This window comes from Seriola dumerili, unplaced genomic scaffold (genome assembly GCF_002260705.1).
Source record: "Seriola dumerili isolate Sdu_G_001 unplaced genomic scaffold, Sdu_1.0 BDQW01000432.1, whole genome shotgun sequence".
NCBI classification, from domain to species: Eukaryota; Metazoa; Chordata; class Actinopteri; order Carangiformes; family Carangidae; genus Seriola; species Seriola dumerili.
The window spans coordinates 5,848,605-5,872,842 of record NW_019174687.1 but is presented as its reverse complement, the minus strand read 5'-3'; the positions used below and the strand labels follow the sequence as shown (position 1 = coordinate 5,872,842).

Below are 24,238 nucleotides of genomic sequence, written 5' to 3'. Positions count from 1 at the left end.
TCATCTGAGGTTTTAGTGTTAAGACAGTGATGCCCCATGGGAATGCAATGGATTACACAGGGAGAGAGAAACTTTTCACTACATGTTCAAGTTTATTTACTAATAAAAACAAGAGAATACTTAGGTTCTCCTTAAAGAAAAACTGAATGTCTGGCTGATTTGTTAGTGTGGTTATTTTGTTCAGTAACAGTAACAAGTGAAGTACTCATCCTGCAGCGTCATTGTCAGCTGACTCAGAAGCTGTGGTAGTAATCTGTCATGGATATCTATCTAAAGCGGTATCTTATGTATTTTAAAGTCCACAACTGTGAATTAAAGCTGATTTGTAGTCAAAAGTTTTTAACATGGTCCATCAAATTTACGTAAAAACTTTTGTAATCATCCGTGTTAACTGTTAAAATCCATCAAAGACTTTTACAACAACACTCTGGCATCAGTTTCTCATTTCTGAAATACTTTTCTTTTTTTGCAGCCTGCAGCTTTCCATCCAAAATGAACAACATACTAATTAGACTGTCTCCCTAAAAATGATGTTCATGTTCAAATAATCACAATAACAGACGTGTTTTTCACAGTGATGGATAACACAACCCAAACAAGTTTCACCCGTCTGCTAATTGAATGTCATGATTGATGACATGATAGATTGCTGTGCAGAAGTGAATTGAATGAAAAGCTGTTAGGAATGGTTGAAAAAATTGATCCAAATATCTATAATTGTACATCATGTGCAGGAAAATGGTCAGAAAAACTGTCAAGTAAAACTTTCTGGTTAGAGAGTTGAAACTCGCAAAACCATTGCTATGGTCCTTTAAGTTTATGCTGAAAAATCACACGCTAATGTTTTTATTTGGAACTTTAACATGATTATGTATCTGCTGAACAACTTTTATAACCGCAGGGCCCTTAAAATCTCATTACATAATTTCTAAACGACTCTGGCACTGATGAAAGTACTTCCTTTTAGCAGCCTTGACATTTTAATCCGAAATGAGCCCAACGCTAATTAGAGCCACTTGGTTTGGGGGCTTTGTTTTCTGTGATGAATGACATAGCTCACATTTGATCACCTTTTTGCCTCTCCTCGCTCATGATAAAGAAATTAGATTTATGATTATCACAGTGCAAAGACACTGATTTGTGTTGAGGTTTCCCCTCAGTTACTGGTATTTCCCACGTTTGGAAGTTCACCTTCCTCCAGAGGTCTGCTCTGGACTGCGAGACCCTGTAACGCTCTCTGGAGGATCTTTTGTCTTGTGGCCCCCCCCTCCCCGCCCCAGCTTTGACAACACACGTCGCTCACACAAGGCCCAAATGTGTTCTCCAGATGCACAACGCTGAGCTCTTCCTGGTGGCGTCAAATAGATCCTGAAGACAAACAGCAGGGCGTCTATAAATACCTGAAGTCAGAAGGGAAGGAAGCCTTTCCTGGGCTTACATCACAGTGTTCAATAACAATTCAGTTTACTACAGCTTGTGCAGATGCACCTACTGGCTGATTTTTGGGACACATTCATACGAATAGAGCTTGAAAGTGACAATCACGTCCTGTTTTTGTGTCTGATCTGATTTTTAAAGACTTTACTTGTATGTGTTTGAGATGAAGTCAGATTGCTTGAAATGTCGATTCCTTCTTCACTTTGCTTGTGCTGTTCAATATGTTTAATAATAACTGTAAAAGTCTCTTTTTAAATGACTTTTTCTCATTGCAAGCATGGATTAATATATCATTTTCACATTAAAAGTTACTTTAAAAGCTCATTTGCACAAGTAAAATGAGCATTACACTTAATTCCTCTGTCAAGCCTTACTTGGCTTAAAATGTGGTTTACAGATATGGAGGATTTCCATTTCATTACAAATATCCAGCACACTGATGTAATGAGTCACTATAGTGCAAAATATGATTACAGATTTATCATAAAGCTAGATAATGAGCTCACCGTCTGCCGCCATCCAAATTGCCACTGGGTAACACCACCCTGACAACATTACGAATAGTAACCTGAAAATAGTATCAATAAAATATAAATGCCTTTAAATGAATAATAGAGGTGTTTGCAGTGGAGGAGGCAGGCATGCAAGAATTAACTAAGTCATAATTTTCTTCTCAAGTAAGATGAATGGAAAGCCGTAAGGCACACCATGCTGTGCAGAGTTGGCCACGCACCACACTTAATCAAATAAAATGGAATATTCTCCTCACAAAAACCACCAGTCATAACTCAAAGGCCTCACAGAGTCTGAGGGTGAGCAACAGCACCGGTTCTGAGACTATAAATCACTGTGGCAGGGGGATGTTCTGCCGTTTCTTCAAGAGGGACTGAAAACAAAGCTTTCGTTGAGCAGGAGAAGAGCACACACACATACAGAAATCTGTCCTCACACACCAAACTGGACACCGCAGCGCCTAGCCTCGGGCTGGAGGAGAGAGAGAGAGAGAGAGAGAGGGAGAGCGTGTGACTGAGAGGTCGCTGGTGCAAATCTCATGATTGGTGATCTGAAGGAGGAGCGCTGTCACCTCCATTAGTATCTACAGTCGGCGTGTCCTGATGGAAAACACTGGAGCCGGTCAGAGGCCGGCAGCAGAAGCTGTGTGCAGGGAAGCACTGGCACGATGCTGCTGACAAGGCACATCCACGCTCAGCAAACTGCACCAGGTGTTTTACGTCTCCATTTTTTCTATATTATGAGAAATGAGCAGGCTCTTGCTTTTACTGTAATTGTGGTGGTTGCTGTGATCAAATGTGGAAAGTGGAAAAAGTCCAAAGATTTGGTAGGTTTTTTTTCTCCTCGGGGCTCAAAACAAGCAAAACCAAGAAAATCTGACAGCTTCTGCTCTGTATCTGCACAGAGGGGAGTTTGGTGACATGACGGTGGGGTGGAGCATGTCAAGGAGGCAGGTAAATTACTGCTTGTGCTATGGTTAGCTCAGTATGTTTGCTTTCTGTAAACTGCCAGTAAGAGTATTAAAAAGCATGCCTGTGTTACCCAGCATGCAAAGCAGGCAACTGCCTCAGGACTCCGGCTGTCCAAGGGCCCTCAAAGTCCCACTCTCACTGTGTGTGTGTCAGTTGGTCTGTAATCATTTGATAAATTGCACAACTAAAGCATGATGTCATCTGAAACAACACTTATGAAAGGTCCTGCATTATCAAGGGTGATTTCTTGTAGTGGAGCCAAAACATGCTGTGGAACCAAAAGATGGTAGGTTACATACACTGCTCAAGATAGTTATTGAGCAATATACTAAAAATACACTGTTAAGACCCTTATAAATGAAGAAATGCAGAGCTGGTTCCCCTGACCTGAACTTGGTCAATAACATTAACCTCTGACTGAATAGAGGACTATTAAAACAATGCAAATAAACAGGACTACATACACACTACTTGTATAAACAAACTGATGGACGCCCCTGGTTCCACCCACTGTCTGCGCATTGTGTATGTATCCTGTTGTATTCAAGTATCCACCAGGTACAGTGCGCTCTGCTTTTGCCCAGAGGCCCAAAAACAAACCAGTGCTACCAGTTATTACTAACATTACTGTGTACTAACTGCCACTCCTGGGGCAGTGAACCTGTGAACCTGAGGCCTTCAGGGCCCCTGAGGGTCTAGACCTACTGAAGTCCTGCTTGTAGGATTATATAAGGTAGATGAGAGCTACAGCATTAAATCTAAACTAGTTGTCTTTACTTGACTTAAAGTTACATGTATATAAAAGAATCAAACATTTTTTCTCTAACCGTACCTCTCATAAAACTGTTGATAGATCAATCTAATATTTTGTCTCTATCTCTGTTGGTTAAGGTAAACAGTAAATATACAATAGAAATAAATTTTACAACAAAGAAGAGCAATAAGGTCAGTTTGAAAGACTCTATTCATGTTATCTGGACTCTACCCACAGAGCTCTCTGACTCTGCTTGTCTATAGCATTTGGAAAAAGGGTCAAATCGAATTGAAAATGTATTGACTACTGCACATATGTATTGGTAGCGCTAGTTTATCATCCCTCTGAGTTAGTAGGAAAGTATCAAGATGATCTCTTTGTAATTCCATGACCATTTTTTAATTTTAAAAGTGAGGATGGTTTTGATATTAATTTAAAATAACGGAAAGAGCATGAATTCTAAATATTGAATGACCTTCATGTAAATTTAGGCTCTCTCCATATATAAAGCCATTAACCTCTATTAAAATGCTGTCATATCATGATATCCCAGAGGACTCAGCTGTGGCCCAGTAGCTACAAGACGTCCCCAGACAGACAATAGAGAGCTACTAGTACTAATCCAGCACTAAGGCGGTCTCTCCGTCTGCTTCCTGCTGTAACCCCCACAGGAAGGAAGTGAGGGCCTGCTCTTACTGCAAGGGGCATTGTGAGTCTTCCTCTATGAGTTCCTGTCTTGAACAATGGGACAGTCCTGGACCTCAGCCGCACCTTATCACAGAGACTATCTTGAGTGGTGGTGGGGTGCAGGACATCTCACTTAGAACCAGTTTTCTTTGGTTCAAATCAGATTAGGAAAACATGTGTGCTTGTTGCTTGGAGTTCACAAAGCCCAACTGTATGTGAGCCAGGACTATTAAGTATCTAATGTTTTGGTGACCTTTCATCCCGTCAGGTCTGATAATTTGGTGCCAAGAGGAATCAAAACAAATCAGATTCTAGTTCCTGTGATTTTAACCAAACATGATGGACTACACTCTTCTTCAGTGGTGTTCGAGAGCACAGGAAAAAACAGCTCAATCTAAGCATCAGTCAGGCTGTGGTTTGACTGTCCATGTCAAAGACGTTGCATTTATCTTGAAGACGTGTTGAAGACTTTGTTTCTCCCTACTTAGCTTTGCAATCTCTAAGGGTGACAACAGAACCTCATGGGCTATTTATAGGCGTCATAGTGCAATAATTTGCTGCCACTTGAGCTTATATGGTATATGGTGTTGTTCACACCAGTTTAAATCCTCTGAACCATTCTGGAGAAAGCTGCACAGTATTAATAAACAGTGTATAACATGCTGGCTTTGGTTGCAGGCTGAAACAGAGGCAGTAATTTGCACTGTCTCTGATATGTGGACGGAGCCAAACAAGACTCAGGAGCTCAAAGCTCAGCCTCAAACTGGAAAATATAATGAATATGTTTCAAGAAATGAAACACTGGGCTGCTCTATTTCCACATTTAGTGACTGCAGGTTGCTATGTCAGATTTCACAATGACGATGAGAAATGTCAACTGTGCTGAAGAGGCAGGATCCAATAAATAATGTATATTGGCTTATTTTTTTTTCCATTCTGCATCCCTATAACGTGTGGAGCAGTGGTACAAATGAGTGAACAATATTCCGACCAGTTGTGAACAAGATCTCAGTGGTACAGTCAAGTTCAAAAAGAGGAACAGTTTCTCCATGAGTGAATGAGCATACGCAGATTTTGAGAGCAGACTCTAAAATGAGGGCCAATGTGACATAATTTCTTTTTTCCAGATGACTTCAAGAATTCTCCACAGTAAGTGGCACGATCGTAGATATGTTCTGGTGCTTGAACACCTTAATCACTTTATCATACTGTATATATCTGTGCATTCATTCTCATTTGTAGCCTTTATTTCAACCACCTAAAGCAGCTTTGTAAATGCTCTGCAGCTGGATGTAAACAAACAGAGGAATGAAAGAAACTTCACTGACCTGTATCCACTCCCTGACGGTGTCATCTGAGGGCGTCCAGCCGTTCTCCTGGTAGTTGAGGCGAGAGCGTTCAGGGGACCAGTTGGAGTTGTACTGGGAGGAGGCGCTGATCTGCTCTGAAGAAATTTCCCCTGACTCCATGCCCAGTGGCTCCATACAAGCAAAATCTGCCAAAGACAGAAAAAAGCTAATTAGCAAGACTTCAAATGCGACATTGAAGCTCAAAGTTATGACCGATACCCAGTGATGTGGAGTAAAATGTTGCCAAGCTAATGTGTAAAATTTCTTTTTAAGCAATAATAAAATCATTTGAATCAATTGATCTCCCAAATGGATTTCTGTCATAGTTAATGGCATGACACAATTAACTGTTCAGATGTCGTCATCCCCACAAGGAACCCAGTTGGATCAATTTCCTAACCATAACTGTCGTCGTTTAGTAGATATGATAAAGATATGTCATCGTATTATAGACTGTGGTGGTCTGTGTGCGTTTTTGTACCTAAACATCATTCCACTGCACATGAATTATGGTCGGGTCACAAGGGGAAATTTTTTTGTTATCACAATCATACTAACCGCCCCTTTAATATGAGTTTAAAAAGGCTATTTCACAGATAGTTAGCTGGGTGAACTGAATTTTGCTCCCCTCATTTTTGCTGCTAATGGCGGAATTTATCATTCAGCTCAGAGCCCGGATTCTAAAGGAAACACCTCAAGTTAAAGTCATAAATCTGTGTAGGAAAAGAGCTCATTTCGTCTCTGGCTAAGGCAGAAAAAAACAAGTGAGCAGTGTGATTAGAGTGTCACCCAGACATTGTAAAGTGTGTGTCCCTGCTCCCTGCTGGCCAGTCAGACACAGGGGTCACTTGAAATAGCCTCTGTGTTTAGTGACGCTCGCTTTACGTTAAAGTTCAGAGTTCGGTCGCCACTCACAGCACAAAAGCCCAAACTCATGCATCTGTAGTTATTCATACAGTTACACACTTACCCTACATACAGACATTTGGGGCTGGAACCCACCACAAACTGCAGATTTGTTAATGAATTTTAATTGAACGCTTAAAATAACAGAAAAACCCTGGATTGGCTTGTGTTATAGTAAAGGCCCTCAAACACTCTTAAAGCTGAAGCTCTTTAAAACCTCATTGTTTTTGGTTCAAATCCAATGTGTACAGAATGAAAATAATAAAAAATATATAGCTAAAACTGCTAAAACTCCAATCAAGAATGACTTTTAACTTGTGAAACTCACAGCTATCTGATGGCTTTTCTCAAACAGCACTGATATATACGTCTGCAACTAATGATTTTCTTCAGTATCGATTAATCTGTCAGTCTGTTTTTTCATTCATTTGATGAATTATTTCAATGATGAAATGTCAAAAAGTACTGAAAAATGCCAATCAGAGCCTCTCGGAGCCCAGAGCGTTGTCTTAATATTGATTTTTTTCCTTTGACCAACACTCGTTTGCTGTAAAACTATGACCAGTTTCTGTTTTTTTCACTTTTATGATATAAAATCCTCACATTTAGCGACGAGAAAACACAATTGTCATTAATTAATTTTCTGTTGACCATCTAAACAATAATCATCTACTAGTAATCCTTTCAGCATACACCATGATTTTTAACTGTGTATTACAGCTGCAGTAATTAGTTGATGAATTGATAAGTCGATCAACAGAAAATTTGCAACTAATTTGATAGCGGTTTTATTGTTTCAGTTGTTTTTCAAGCAGAAAATGCCAAATATTCTCTGGTTTAAACTTCTCAAATGAGAGGATTTGCTACTTCTCTCTGTCATTGGTGACAGTAAATAGTTTTGTTTTTTTTAAACCGTTGAAAAGATAAAAGCAAATTGAACATGTCAACATGAGCTCTGGGAAATTGTAAATACAATTTTTTACTGACTAAAAGGAAATAATCTGCATATGAAACAATAATGAAAATAGCTGTTATATATATATATGTAGGCTTCTCATGCACAAACACATATAAATAGACACAAACCCACACAGGCACATTTCGCAGCTAATGTAGTGTGAAGCTCTAATTTTGGTAATAATGTTTATCTGAAGGATGGTGCTCTGCTCTGTGGATTGAGGAAACTGCACAATCCCTTGTCCTTACGAAACACTTTCAAAAACAGTATTTGGATAAACTCAAAGTACATGTCTATCTCTGAGGAGGCAGTGTCCACTCTGTAACAGCAGGGGAGCCAGGAGAAGGAAGAGGGAGGGGGCACAAAAGGAAACGTGTGTTTGTGTGTGTGTGTGTGTGTGTGTGTGTGTGTGTGTGTGTGTGTGTGTGTGTGTGTGTGGGAGGGCTGTCTGGAGACACAGGGTCTGCCAGACTGACACAAACATAGTTACATCATTCCGATTTCCACAAATAAATTAGGGAGAAAGTCTACTTGCAACATCACCAAACAGGCTACAGAAAGCTGGAGTTTGTGCTCATCCTCGAGTTTTGTTAACTTGACAATTTTCAGGCCAAAATCTTACAATTCAGAAGTTTTCTCTGCAGTGGATTCAAGCCAGAACATGCTTTGAAACTGCAGGTAGACAATGAGAGAGTAGAAAACACTGGTATGATTCAGCTGATGCATCAGTTTATTCCTAAAAAGCTTCAAATTTTTTGTTTTTCCTTTTGCCTCAGCTCCCACCTCCACAAGCTTCTCTTTTGCTCTTTTCTTATTTTTATTCATGACACGACCTCAATGTCCCGCTCACAGCAGGCACGAGGGACAAACTTAAACCCCATCCCTCTACTTCTCCATCCAAAAAGGAAAGACAGGACATAAAACTGACGCCCGCACCGGTGGTTCAGCTGATCAAAGGCCCAGCTGGAGGCCGTTTCTGATGGTGATGGCAAGACGGAGTGAGAGAAAACCGTAAATTCACTGCAGGATATCAGAGTTTGATTCCCCTGTGGCTGTTAGCAGAGATGGTGCTTGAATGGAAGCTCTTGCTGAAAAATTTAAGAGGCTGAAGGCACAACATTGGTGTAAACATCAGTGTAAATAGAAGATAAATTTTTACTGCAGTCGTTCCCAACCGTTTTTGTCAGACGCACCCCCGCAAGTACCAACGCTTTCAATGGCACCACCCGTCATGTTCCAAATGTGTTCACTGAATTGGCTGGTCTTTAAAAAAACACTATTATAAAGCAATAACTGAGTTCATGTTTATGTTGGTTTGGTCACATTTGCATTTGCTGGCAAACTCGCAGCAGCAGAAGCTGGATATTGTAACCATGTAACCATGCTCCATAGCTCTCTGCTTCAGCCATCAACCTATTACTTTTAGCTAACTATTTAAACTGTTCAATCATTACTTTAACTATCTGAACTGTTTATTCATGATTTGTACTTTTAGAGAACTGTTTAGACTTCTCTGCTAGCTACTCTCTGCAGCTAGCTAGCTTTAGCACTGCTGACTTTGTGGGATATGTGGACTTTTTGCACAACATGATTTCTTTCATGATTCTTTTTTTCCAAATTAGTTTAGCTTCTTTAAAATCTTTCCACGTACCCCCTGGCAACTGCTGAGGTACCCCCATTGGGTACAAGTAGCCCTGGTTGGGAATTGGTGGTTTATAGCATCAGAGCGGTTGTAAAAAATTGGACAAAAGACAATGTGATTTGGTTGTCAAGAGGCTTTAATTCAATCTGTTGAGCTTAGCTGGGGGTCTGAAGGCAAGAGTAATTGTCTCTGTCTGTCTGTGTGTGCGTGTTTGTGTGTGTGTTACTTAAGCTAAGATAATTAGAGCTTTGTCTAACACCACTGCAGCTCTCAGCCATCCCAGCTAACACTAGAGGGTCAGATTTATCCCTCAGACATACCACAGTGCATGCAGACATGTTTGATACATGTAGACTACATCCATGTATTATCACATTGTCATGAACACTCAACATCAATATCAGACATAACACACACACACACACACACACGCACCCACACACTCACACAACCCAACAACACCCACATCTTGCCCGTGGCAGAAACAAACAAGAGAAATGAAAAAAAGTGAAGATAATGACTTTGACCCCTCTGGTGAATTGTCTACATACATATGAGACTTCAGAGCCTGTTCCTGATAGAGTGTGTTGTATAGTCATTGAATGGTGCATTGTGTTGAATGTAATATACAAATTAAAAAAAGCTTTACAATATGCTGCTCTTGCCCTGCAATGATGTACGGAAGGATTTGGTCAGTGGTTTTGTTTCTGATTTATTTGGATGTTTTTTGAAAATTCAAATACCTTCATGTGTATGTGTAAAAAATGGAAATTATATGAGAACTGACAAGAAAACTGGCCGTGCTATTGTACGAAGTTGCATTTGATACGATCAAAAGCTCAAGAAAATCTACTACATGGCCAGTGACTTGAGATTGTTTTGTCAATATTGGATATTTCTTATGCCTATTTTGTGTATGGTCTGACAGTACTGAAAGCCAGTTTACGTTGTCTAGTAGATATAGTATTTATTGCGGTAACTCAATAATTCTTTTTCCATATCAAACAAAGGAAAAGAAAGAATTAAACAGCTTCACTGACCAGTGTGTGCAGCTGAGACATGTGACTCTTCAGATAAAGGACAACACTGACCCAGACACCAAATAAATACACAGTAACTGATTTTAAGTCTTTAAATATCAATTTAGAGCAGTGAAATGTAGAATTTTATGTTCATTTCTCCCCAAGTGCCCATGTAAATCACCACGGGACCTTAGGTAAACTCACCTCTGTACACACTCACATTCCTAAACTGGAGTGAGTGGGGAAGAGGTCACCAGAGTGCAAGAACCATACGAACCAACATAACTTAAATCTCTACAGGCCTTCAAACAAGGTCATACAGTCAACTAATGCAGACGAACTGCTTTAAAGAATGTTAAAGAACACGTGGACGAGAACGTAAACGCAATATTTAAAAGAACTAGACCTAAAAGCAACAATGAGAAATGCTTCATCTGGTGATAATATCAGCCAGATACATCGTTCAAAAGGAGGAGATAAGAGTTTGAGGTAGGTTAGACTGATGAAACTACAAGCTGTATTTACCAGAACCAAATCACATTTTAAATTCAGTTTGAGCCATGAGATAAGATTACATTTACACCATTGTGTAGTTAAATTCAGATCCTGAATCTGATATTTCAAGTTCAAGCAGACTTGAATCAAACAGTAGCTGCAAATGATTCCTACAGCTGCTTTCATCCTGTGCGAGTTCCAACCATGTCCCCTAGAAATTACGTTTCCATACAACTAAACTGCGACTGCAAATCCATTTTGTAGGAAACATAATCGCTGGCTGGATTATGCTCAGAGGTGATGTATTTTTTGAATGAATGAAGCGTTAAATGTATTAACAGCAGCTAAGTGGCCAGGAGGTGTTTGGAGAGGATGGCTGGCGAACAACTTTCACACCAGAGACTGGGCTGCTATGCATCCTGACTCTGGTCTGTGGTTTAGGCAATAAAATGCTTTGATTAAAGTTATTGAATCGTTAATAAAAACGTTAATAAATATGTTGTGTCTGAGGTCACTGTAACTTTTTCTCTATTAAACCATATCACAATCTTTCCCAAACATTAGCCAGCTGCTGTGAGTTCCTACACAAAAAGGTTTAACAATGCTGCAGTCACTGTGAGTGAATATTGTGCTGCACGATGTGATATTGTGGCAGAAAACAAACACGTTCTCTGTGAATTCATTGCGTTAATTTGTAAATTGTAAATTGTAAATTGTAAATTTGTAACATGTTTCCTTCAAACCATATTGCTGGTGCAAATATGTTGTAAATAAAGGTAATTTATAGGAGACAGGGTTGGAATATATGCAAGAACAATATGGGATCATAGCAGTGGAAAATTCTCTAAATCCAGAAGAAGTCACATTTTTTCTTTGTTGCATCTTGTTAATATGAAGGTTGATTCTCTTTCTGCTTGCTCTACTTCCAACATGGAGGTCAGGAGTCAAAGATCACATATAGACCAACTCTGTTCGAGCTGGTAGGGATTCAGCGTCTTGCTCAAGGACACTTGGGTTGAAGCTGAGTGAACTGATAAACCACTAATTCAACCACTCCACTGAGTAATCAGCGATAGATGAGGCAATTTTTATGAGCTGTAGTAGCATCTTTATAATATACAACACAAACATACCCAGGAAATGAACCCTGGTCCTTCCTAATGCCAGATGACATCTGTACCCTCCACATCACACAACACCCCCCACCGCCTTCCTTTCTCATCACTAATCCAGCTGCTCACCCTCATCTTCGTGTCCCGGGGGGAGGCTCCTCTCACGGATGGTGTAGTTGGCAGAGAATCCCTCTCTGGCGATGGCGTTGTCAGTGGTGATGGTCATGGACAGGATGCCGGTGTAGGAGATCACTCGGCCCGGGGAAGTCTGGCCACAGTATCTGCCAATGTGAGGACCCACTGAGGGAAGGGGGGGAGAAGGGGTGAAGGAGAGATGAAGTGAGAAGAAGGGAGGATGAGAAAAGGGAATAGGGGTGATAGAGAGACAAAGGGAATGAGAGATGAAACAGGGGAGATGAAGAAAAAGGAGAATGTCAGCTTCCTCACTCATCAACTGCAGAGTGCTTGTATTATTCACTTTGTCCTTCCCTGCCCTCACTGTCCTGGGAAACGCTTCGTGACTGAAATCAAAAACACACGAGTTTGAGACTTGTGTTTTTAATGTGTCACATCCCTTCTACACAGAACTCAAGTCTAAAAACGTCACATTTAGATTAAATGCCCAAAACTTTAACCTGTCCTGATCAAACTGTATCAGACAGTCACAGTGAGCAGCTGATCCCCAGTCAGCTCCAATCTCTCACCTCGCATAAGTGAAGTTGTGCCCTTGAGATAGGAAAAATGGTAACATAACAGCTAGCAGAAACTCTCATTTCCACCCTATACTGTATTGGCACTTATTATCCAAACACTATATATAAACGGTCTATATATAATCATATCAGGAACAGCAAAGAGTAGTCCTTTTATCTCGAGACAGTGCAGGGTATTGTGTCAAATCTGTGTGTTTTATCATCCTGTTAGTTACCACATTCACAACATTGAATCCAGGTAGTTAAATTAAGATTTGAACTCTATATTTAATGTGGCAGAATTACTGTCATCTAATTAAAGCCATGGTATAATTCTGCTTTTTGAAAATGGAAAGATTAGTCCTCACATGATTGGACACATTTTTGTGAGAGAAATGAAGTATGGCAGAGAGATGAAAAAAGCCATTTTCATGATTCAAAAAGAATCACTAATGGTCATTTAAATTCAGCGTATTAAATTGGAAGAATTCCCTGTTTTACTTGATGTTAATATTAAGTCAGTAAATTGTGGCTCTCTGTACCCTGTGGCTAAAGAAACAAGTCGACAAGTCAGTGAAACATTTGCTATCAGTTTTTGCCTGTCATGTATCAACTAATCATGCAATTTTAAGAAAGATAAACCCCTGAGTTTAATTCAAAACATCCTCAAAGACTTTTATATCCATCTGGATGAACAAACACAGTGACACAAGTCATTTCTTAATCAATTTCTAGGAAATCTCCTGTAGAGGATGATGTAGTTTGTCATAATAGGGAACTTTGTTTCCATTTCTTGAATCTCATGCTTGCTTGCAGACAAATTTAATATTTTTGAATGCATAGTTTACCTGTTTTCATTGATTTATGCAGGTAAATAACTGGAATTCATTAACTGTAAGTGCATCAGTTGAATTCGCTTGGAAATGATGGGCCCCTAAAATAAAACAAAATGCTACCAAAAAATAATTAACAAACCAAAGACATTTTAACCCATTTCCAAAGTTCACCAGTCTTCAAAAAATAACCTCAAATGACATATATCCTTCATTTATCTGGATGACAAATTATGGAAAATAACATTGATTTAGGTAAATATACCCAATAACAATAACAGTGTTAAATTCTGATTCACATCATTAAAAGTTAAGCTAATCAAGCAGCCGTCTGGGTTTCTGCATAAGATTTCTGGGGATTTATCTTTCAGGAAAAGAGATGCTGAGCATGGTGACTCAATGTGATGATTAAACATGAGAGGCACAAACTGGGGCTAAAATCTCCTGTAACAACGTGATTTTCTTACATGCAGCACACAGCGACAGACTGTCTCGTGTCTAAACACTGAGCGCTGCTGATGTCCCCGCCTGCCCACAGTTTGCTGCCCATTTCATCCTGTTCTTATCGGAGAGAAACAATGCCAGGCTTGTGGTGCCTCCTGTTTCGTAGAGATACTGTATCTGCAGCCTCTCGAGGACTGAAGGAGGGAGTGTTCAGCCCAGAATGAAATTATAAATATCATAAAAAAAAAGAAAAAAGAAAAAAGAAAAAAAAGACACTTCTCCAATTTTTCCTTCGGCTTTTGAGGCAAATAATCAAAAAAGTAACACGAAGCGACAGCAGTGGAATGCCGAGCTTCAGTAATCTGGTGGATTATGTTTATCAGTTACAGTTTTAAGCAGGTAGTCGACAATCTGTGACGGATTATACTTTGAATTTTTTTTGCCTTATCTGGTTACGCTATGATGCTATGTGTGTTTTTGCTACAACCGGCAACAGGCAATATGTACGGTGGCCCTGAAGGCTGAGATGTTGTATTTTTCCGACATCAGATGTGGCCCTTGTGATAAGTATGTTTTTGTCAAAGTGACAAAATATGTTCTGCAGAATTAACAACTCTCCAATTATGATATTTATGATCTTTTTTTTTTGCAGAACTGATGCAAATTACTCAAAGAAAACAGCAGTGCATGATGGGAATGTTTGATGTTAGTGTTAACATTGCGAAAGTGTCTGATGGGGTTTAGAGACTACATTCAGGTCTTCACCCTGCTACAGAGACGCTTTGTTATCTGCACCGATACACACGTTCACTCAGCAAACACAGGGATACACAGGCTCTATAGCATCACACGCCGACGCAGTACATGCATCAATGTTCATGCAAACAGACACACCTGAGTGCACACGGATACACACACAGATCATTTGACAGGAAAAGCCCTGGCATGTTATGTATGCTGGCACGGCTTTAAAGTGTATGTCACTGTCTGTCTACCTGTGCCAGTCTTTGTGTCCCTCATATTCCCATGCCAGTCCCCTCCTCTGGCAATGATCAGGCAAAGCTTTGGGCACAGCAGCGAGTATTGTGGACATCCTGGCAGCCTAGTCAGGCCTGTCCGAGGTATGTAGCTCTCACCATTATCTGCGCACTGTACGGCTAATTAGACGACAATGGAAGCTGTGAAAGGCGGTCCAAATGAGGCGAGGAGTGTGAACAGAGGGTAGAGCAGGTTGCGTCTTCGTCATTCATGTGCAGAGAGCTGATTTTCAGAGTGCGGTTGGTAAAGGAACAACGAGTCTCTCTTTCACTAGCTTGGTCTCTTTCAGTATATCCTGCATACTTGAGTACAACTGAGCATCAGCTCAGCCATTAGTGATTAGTACCTGCTGTAAGTTTCTGGATGCTAAAGAAACAGTTCAACATTTTGTGAAATGTCCTTATTCACCTCCTATTGAGCTTTGGAGATGCTACTTTCCAGTCTTTATGCTAAGCTAACTGGTTGCTGGCAGTAGATTCATATTTATCTTGAGAATGGCATCAGTCTTCTCCCCCCAAATCTACTGTGTTAATGTGCAATCAGCTGTATTTTTTATGCATCTCATCATTTGTGGTGTCTTAGTGCTCATTCAAATAGAAATGTGTAACTCAAGCAAAACAAACTAAACAAGTCATTTCAATGGAAGAATGGAAATTTCGTTTTTTGTTGTACCATGGCAAGGTTTTTTCGCTTGGGAGCACAAGGTGAAAACAGTTGAACATAGTTCATCTTTTGGGGAGAAACAATGAGGCTCATCTGTTAAATTGTGAAAAAAATAACAACTTGTCATTTAAATTCATCTTCGAATTCACCAACTTCTCACTGACTGAGATTTCTTTTGGCGAAAATCAGCATGTTTTGGTTTGGTAGGACAGGAAACTTTTCTGAATTATTATGACAGAACTGATGTGCTTAGTTAGCTTGAGTTTTATTTTGAAATTCAAACTCTTTCAAAGCCTTTTTAAAGGATCTAAAGGTTCTACAAGAACCATTTCTTACATTCTCTGCGGGGGAGAGAAGTGACTGATAAAACGTGTGGTCAATAGGAAAACGACTCAGTCACACAATCACATTGATCTGTAGAAGTGTAGAAATCAGCCCATCAGAGCCAATCAGAAATTGAAATACAAGACTTGGTACTTCAGCGATGTGATAAGACAGAAATCACACAGCTATCCTTCTCCCTTCCTCTCATCTTCATCAACTTATTTTTTGTCTCTGCTTCGCCTCCACCCCGCATTCGCATCATTCATCCTTTGTTCTCCTCCCTCATCCTTCCCTTCACCTCCGCATGTCTGTATCTCTCTATAAGAATTTATTTCTGGGACAGGTTGTCAAGGTGAAAACAGCCTTGAAGGTTCATATGATGCTTACAAAATTTAAATCATGCTTGTGGACGCTTAAGTCTGTTAATCAGTGAAAATGAACAATCTCAAATTTATAGCATCATATTAACCATTCCTCTTTGATCTGAACCTGATGCAAATCCTCTCCTCACCTGCAGGGAAGCCGTCCCAGATCTCCAGCCAGTCGTATCGGCAGAGGGCGCCTGGCGGTGGCGTGGTGTCGGGCTCCATGTCGAAGCTGTCGAACTCCACCACGATCTCCGACATCTTGGGGGCGAAGATCATGAATGTGCAGTCCAGGTTGTTGGGGTACTTCTCGGGGAAGCCCGGCGTCTTGATGATGCCCCGGGGAGCCGTGAAGTTTCTGGAACATTCTGGACCTGTGAGGGAAGGAGATACAGCTGAGTGTCAAGATGTGTTTGGACAGAGTGACTAACTCTCTCTTGGACAGAGGTGTGAACTATCAGGGGTTAGAGGGTGGTGAGGGGTCATAACCTGTTCTTAACATAACTGTCACTTTGAATACGACTTCCCTTTAACATGTCTTTTTATGTTATTACAAAGTGAGACTTCTATGATACTTTAAAAGTGGAAACAAGCATTTCCCAGCAAAGATTTCAAGGTTGCTGATACAAAATAAAAGCCTTTAGCTATTCATAGCTGCAAAAAGTCATCCTCAGAAACTTTTGTGTCTGTTTGGGTTGATAATGTTTGCTATCCAGTCCATTTTTTATATATTTTTGACCTTTTTCTGTCCTTTTGCAAAAAACAATGAAAATATTATGGAATGAACACATGAACTGAACGCTTCTGGGTGCTCTGGCAGCCCAAAACACTTTTACAGCTCTGAATTCTTAGTCTTTTTTAAAACTTTAGATCAGATATTGTCTAAAACAATGATGAGATTCATTGAAAAAATAGCCCATATTAGACGGGAAAACTGACTTTTTCCGAAGACATAACAGTAACAGTCGAGAAATAAGAACATCACTTACTAGATCAACAATAATTGTTGCTAGATTAACAAAACTGCAAAAACAAACTAACAACAGCTGATTTATATCAAGTCAAATTTGAGCTCAGTCTCTGAGAAACACCAGGCTCCATGTCTTGTTAAGATGGAAAACACACCCTTTGTTTTATTGACAAAACTTATGTCATCTCCCTCCAATCAGACGAGCTCTGCTGTGATTGGTTCTCTCCCCTGTTGGAGCCAGTTGTGTCTGTGTTGTGTCTGTGTTGTGTGTGGGGTGGGGTGGGTTGTGGACTGGGGGTGGGGGGTGGGGAGGGTTTAACTGGTATTTATTGACTGTCCCAGACACTGAGAGGCTGTTTACAGGGACTGATCGTGGTCAACAAACAGCAATACACACACAGATACACTCACAGACAAACAAAAACAAACCCATTAGCTCATTAGACACATCCAAATGCACACACATGCTACCCCACATAATCAGTCGACCACATCTGCTTCAATCTCATCTATAAGACCTATTTCTGCTCTGAGGCATGATGTTCTGATTTTTTTTCTTGCTCCTCTTTGATATATATCTTTGATATATATTTTTGGTTTGTACAGTACAAATAATCACTTTTGATCATGCATCTTTGTGTAACCCTGATTGAGAAATACAGGAATATGTTTTACTTTTTCAAAAAAAAAAAAAAAAAAAAAATCCACCCTAACATTGTCTGCTAATATTTTACACCTCCCTGACAAAGACGTTTAATTTATCCAACTTTCATTCATGCATTTGCACACAACACCGTCAGTGCTGAAACCATCAGCTGTGATGTGATTTTATATTCAGCCATTCATGTTGTGTTGTATTGTGATGTAATTCTGTCAGATTGTTAACAGAGCATAATCCTGTGGTGAATAGGCAGAGTTGTATTGTAAAGGTACAGGCAGCACTTCATGTATAACTTTTCTTTTAAATCAGGTTGTGATGCATCATTTTTGTATCCATTCATAGACTTCTGACACATTTCTAATAAAGTACTGTATGTTCTGTGTTTTTTTAGAGGAAGTTACAATTTCCAACTTTCATTTCCATTTCTTTCATTTTATTGTACGATACTAGAATAAAATACAAGAAGACTTTGTTGAAGAATGCCCCCCGTGGCAGGATCACCATACAGCATGTGAGGGTAGAGTGACCTGTTGAGACCATGTTGGCATAGAGGGACTTTGCCTGTGATGTTACACAGATGCAGAGAGATTGTGCAAAAGAAACTGAACAGTTTGTTTCTTTACAAATGCAGCTGCAGATAACAGTGCCTGCAAGAAGAAAGTAGGCCCGCCTACTATGGATGCATAAAAACCAGATAACTCCATGTAAGCATCAAACGCTCCTTTAGATCGTAGAAATAAAACCTTGTCAACACACAAAGCTTGAAAACAAATAAGCAAAAACAACACGTGATAAAAGTACAAACAGGGCAGTTGGTTATCTGGGCAGCTGTTATGACATGGTCGTCCTTAGAACGCAAGCTGTTCTCTCCACAGTCACATCCACACTGTCAATACTCATGAAAAATCCTAGCGTGGACTCCCATCAGTCGGCCCCGGTGGCTGTTCGCACCTCGCTTGTGGTAAAGTGACATGATCGAGGCTACGAGACGGTGACTGATCTCTATTGGAGGAAGACGACACGAGGCGTAGACGAGGGTCAAGCATCCCTCGGAGGCACCATCAGCGTGTGTGTGTGTGTGTGTGTGTGTGTGTGTGTGTGTGTGTCTTGCTAGGCCAGATGTGACCTGCATGCTATCTGAACATGCCTGTAAACAAGAATCCACACGCACACACACACACAGAGAAACACAAAGAGACACACACACTCCAGTGGACCCCTTGCTGTTGACACAGGTGGTGTCATTAAAAGGGCGACGTGATGAATGACATGGAAGGATGAGCGGCGAGGGATGCGGCAGGCTTCGATGCTCAGCTGGCACACTTTCCAGTGTATGTGTGTATGTGTGTGTGTGTGTGTGTGTGTGTGTGTGTGTGTGTGTGTGTGTGTGTGTGTGTGTGTGTGTGTGTGAGAGAGAGAAAGAGAGAGAAATGTACAGCTGGGTTGCTTAAATCTGGGTTGAGAAATCTATTCTATGTCTGTCAAGGTCAGAAATTAATGTTCATATAATTCCTAGAAAATAAAAATCAATGCAGACATAATTTTCATTTTCATGTATTAATATGAGAAGTGACCCTCACTGGCTACCATAGGTCATTTTCTGACCCTGTCTCCAGCTGATTCATTTCAGTACATAGTGGATATCAGCAACAGAGCAGCCTTTGATCTGAAGACAAACAACTAAACATTTAGAAAGTGGGGAAAAATGCCGAGTCCACACAAACCACTGAAGTAACAAAAGACAAAACAAACAATGTAATAAACTAGAAAACATCCAGAGACTGGAAACCTCCAACCAGGCTCTGTTTCATTCAAATAAGTTGAGAAACTCATGACTGAACAGTCCAGTTTAATTTCATCTGTACAAACCAAACATCAGCTCCTTGGTGAAGGAAAGAACCAAATCTTTTTCACTCCTTCCACTAAAGCAAAGAGTCAGAGACTAAACTAAACTTGGAGATTCAAACTGAGTGTCTGACTAATTGTGCCTCAAGTGAATTTTTTCAGTTTAAAAGTCTCAAAAAGACACAACTGCCCAAAAAACTTTCAAAAGAGCCAAGAAATCCGTGTGCCCTAACTGAGAGTGTGTTTGAGCCTTTGATCATTGATGTACACATGTGTTTGTGTGTGTGTGTGTGTGTGTGTGTGTGTGTGTATAAAGAGGTTGCAAAGACTGTATGCTAAAGTGAAACTGTTATTTTGTTATGTCACCAACATGAGTGTGTACTTTCCTCAAACAACACGGTACATTGCTCCCATCTCTCACTGGCTAATCCTCTGGCCATCCATCTTTTTGTTTCTTTCACTTTCAATCATCTGCGGCTTGAAGTCGGCGTAGAAACCCCTCTGCCATCCACCCCCTACCCACTCCACCCCCCGTTGACTGAACCGCTGAGACATGTGTTTCTGCTTTGAAAACCTGCAATAAAACGAGAGCGCTAGGGCAAATATAGTTCCAGGTCACTGAAGAGGCCTCGCTTGGCTATCATTTATAGATGATGTGTATTCTGTGGTCAGCAGAGGGTGGAGTTGTGATGATGGGTACGGATATGGAGAGACAGCCAAACGCTCATTAGTACTGAGATCTACCCACCACTGCAAAGCGCCATCCTGAAGGCCAAACTGAGCTTGTCTTTTGAACAAGGGTCGCTGCTTTTTGTGGTGGTGTGTCGACAGACGTGGAAGAACAAGGGATAAAGCTAAGGACAGATACATAAAGATAAAAGAATGTGCGCAGGGACACATGTCAAATCAGGCAGACTGCTAAGTTCATTAACTCATAATTTTTCTCCAAAAAGAACTCATAGGAGCATTTTCTGCCTCTATGGTTGAGGCTCCATTAGGTTTAGGCAACAACATCCTAACCAGCTAGCTGCGGCCCATTCACGCTGTCTCGTGACTTTCCGATACCGAGTCACTGTAGCGTCTGGTCTGCCCTGAAGAAGCTCTTGGCAAGACTGGTGAATATACAGCTGTTAATGCTAATGTTGGCTATGTAGTATTAGCAAAACCTACACCGAGCTCCTTTAATGTGAAGTATTTCTAATCCCATAGGCCTATGGGTTTTTTAATCTCACCATCGTCATCATTTTTATATAAAAAACATTTGTGTTTTATTTGTTTGTTAAATGTGATCAGACATTGAATAGTTTTTGTTTGCTTGTTTTGCTCTGATATTCCAGGGTTTATTATTTTACTATCAGTTGCAAAAAAAGAGAGACGAGGAGAGAAACAGTACCACAGAGACAAAGAGGGAGGTCTCAATGGAGTGTAAAGCCTGTTTGTAACCAGAGCCACGGCTCCATTTAGCAGCGAGTTTCAATATGCTGCTCTGACTGTAATGGATTTTAAATGTGGCAAGAAGGAAGGCAGCAACATGGCAGAGGGATTACCTGAGTGACTACAAGTGCTGTTTTTAACTTGTTAGAGGGTAGAGGACCCATATTCAGGCCAACACACACACACACATGTGCGCGCACGCATGCACACACACACACACTGATACACACACATGCTGTCCTAGTTTCAGAGCCCCTCTTCTATGCCAGAGCATCCATCTCATCTGCAGGTCACCCCTGTTGCCTCCAAGGACAAACAGCCCATTAGCTAAATGAGCCTGGGGTCCCATGCACCTGTCTGTTGCGCACACACACACACACACACACACTGAATCGCAAAGACGGATATAGGCATATAGCAACACAAAACAAACAAACAAGACGTAAAAGAGACATGTGCAAAGATAATCTATAGAATGTAAACTCACAAAAGGCTGATAACCACAAACACACACACTCATACACGTACACAATTAGAAAATTCCCACTTTGCTCTGAGGCGTCTGTCCTGCAGCTGAACAGTAGCTGGCAGAGAGGAGACAGCGGCCAGACGTGCTCAACAACAACAACAACAACAACAACAACAACAACAACAACAGGAAAACAGTTGCTGTGACAAACACACGCAGGGACAACAGCAGCAGCAGCAGCAGCAGCAGCAGCGTGTAGAGACTCACAGTCCTGACATCTACTACATCACTTGTACCCTGCAGCTTCAGACCAGCACACCCGGTAATACAAACAAAACACACTTCCTTCATTCATCCACCAACTGCATTGATACAAGAAAGTCGGAGCGGTGACTGAGTTGGAGCAGATTTGCTGTAGCTGTACAGTAGCTGTTCTGGAGCTTTTGAACACACCACATGATCCTCATCAGCAGATTGAATTTGTTCAGTAAAAACTTAGATTAGAAGTTAATTTCTGGGCAAAAAAAACAAACAAAATGCAATCAAACAGAAATCTGAACAGCTAATTCAATGAAGACTCTGATGAGGAAAATAATGTGAAGAACAGCTTATAAATGGACCTTGTGGTGATCTTTTCCCCCCTCAACCACTGTTTCCAGTCCAAGAATGAACTCTGAAGGGAGGTGGTTCAAACATTTTCTTACTTGCCATCTCCAGCCTTGCTGATCATTTTATTAGTTTATTGGGTTATTGGTCGAGGTTTTTATATATTAGACTACATACCACTACACTTGAGGTAAATGCTAACATATGCTTTAGAAGATACCCTTTAAATTACATTAAATACCTCACAATTACTTTTTAATTGACAATCTATTGTAGTTTTATTAGATCCTAAAAAGTCGCCAGCCTCAAATTCACTTTCACCACCATCACAGGTGTCTATTACAGCTAAAAATGATATAAAGTTATACATTTTCTAAAAGTAAATGGCAAGGTGACCCTGACACTTCCACAGTCTGTGAATCCCAATCATATCATTTTATTAAAGATCAAAGCTCAAATATAAATCATCAGAGATCTTTCTGGAAGCTACATCTTTATAAAAAAAAAAAAAAAAAAAAAACCTTAAATGAAAAATGTTCAGGAGCAGTGTTCCTTTTAAGCTGATACTTTGCTGACCTACTTTAAAGATTTATTACACTGACTTTCTAATAACATCCTGTCATTCATCAGTCACGGCTCCACTTCGCACCCTGAAATTAAAGTTGATACAAGCAGACTTTAAAGTTTTGGTATCAGAAGTGGGGCCGTACTTTGTAGTTTAGAGAAGAGACAGCGATGAGTACAGAGAGCGCAGAGCCCGGAGGAGCTCCAGTGTGAATTGGGCCCCTAACTCTGCTCGTATTATTGCTTCACTCCTCATTTAAGTACAAAAGAGCACTCGCCTATCCATTTTTCATTGCACAAAACAGGACTCTTCAACATGACTCCACCTGGGGATTGTTATTTCTGGATGCTGTGATTCTGTGAATGGTTATTGCTCTCAGGGGTGCAACCAAAAAAAAAAAAGAAAAAAAAAAAGAAAAAGAAAAAAAAAAAGAGGAATCTCATGTAAACGCATGTTCCCTTTTTATCTGATTTATCTTGGGTTCCCTATCGGTAGAAATTGAAGTGATCACAGGAGAATTGCCCTTTTGGCGGCTACTCAAGTAGACCCAAGAGGGAAGAGCAAATACAAATGTAGGACACAGGAGCAAGGCTCCTTCCTTGACAGGCAGTGTTTATGTAAGTCTGTCCTGCTAGCATCCTGCCCCAGCTGGGAATCGCTGTTGCTCTAATGGAATTCTGGGTCTATGAGTTTATTTGGCCTGCAGCTTAAAGGTCAGTGTACCAGAGGTTCAGCTCGGGTGGTTTGGATAACCTTGGACAACAGTGGGACCTGAATTTAGAAACATTTCTAAGCCTGTTGTAATCTCTGAAAAGTTACTTTAGGGCACTGGGTGCTAGTTTCAACATAAAACCAAGAAATTCTTTCAGTTTAAAGGATCAACTTGTCTCTTTTTTAAAAAAAAAACAAAAAACATTTTATATAATTACTCAGTTATGGTGACAATGAACCTACTAAAGTAATTGCAGAGAATGATAATGCTCTAATTAAGACAAACTAAGCATGAAACACGAGCAGTTGGACAATTAGAATAACAGATAAGAATTTTAATGTTTGTTTTTGTTTTCAGTTTTCTCTCTCCAATACATTTGGCCATTTGGCTCATAGCATGATTTTTGATGCAGTTCTCACCACGTTGTTATTGCAAAGGCGATGATGCTGTCAGCACCAGCATGATTAAATTTCATCATACCTTCCTGTGATGATGAAAACTTAACATAATTCTCCACCTGCTGAGTTTCCTTTCCATTTATGAGCGGAGGTAAACCTCACATAAAATCCACAAACCACAAATTCCTTTATTTCAGAAACACTCAAGGCCAAGTAGTCCGCAGCTCATGTTTCGTGCTCTGCCTGACTCCTTTTTAGCCATGTTGCCATGTTCCCAGATCTCAGCAATTATAATTATTAATCATAAGAACGAGGGATGAAACAGTAAGACACAGGCTGAATGAAATCCGAGTAGAGGTATAGCAAAAATTTT

The 24,238-nt window shown here is 40.4% G+C and overlaps 1 protein-coding gene across 2 annotated transcripts in view; it reads right to left on the bottom strand.

Annotated features, from left to right (window-relative positions):
• The window catches only part of LOC111233949 (neuropilin-1a-like), an 84,151-nt gene that overhangs the window by 35,496 nt on the left and 24,417 nt on the right, over positions 1–24,238 (bottom strand). For both annotated transcript variants that reach the window (XM_022761880.1, XM_022761881.1), the window contains exons 4-6: positions 16,352–16,579; positions 11,976–12,146; positions 5,691–5,857 (exon numbers count right to left, since the gene is read on the bottom strand). In XM_022761880.1, the coding sequence (XP_022617601.1) occupies positions 5,691–5,857; positions 11,976–12,146; positions 16,352–16,579 (566 nt within the window). The remainder of the gene's footprint in view (positions 1–5,690; positions 5,858–11,975; positions 12,147–16,351; positions 16,580–24,238) is intronic.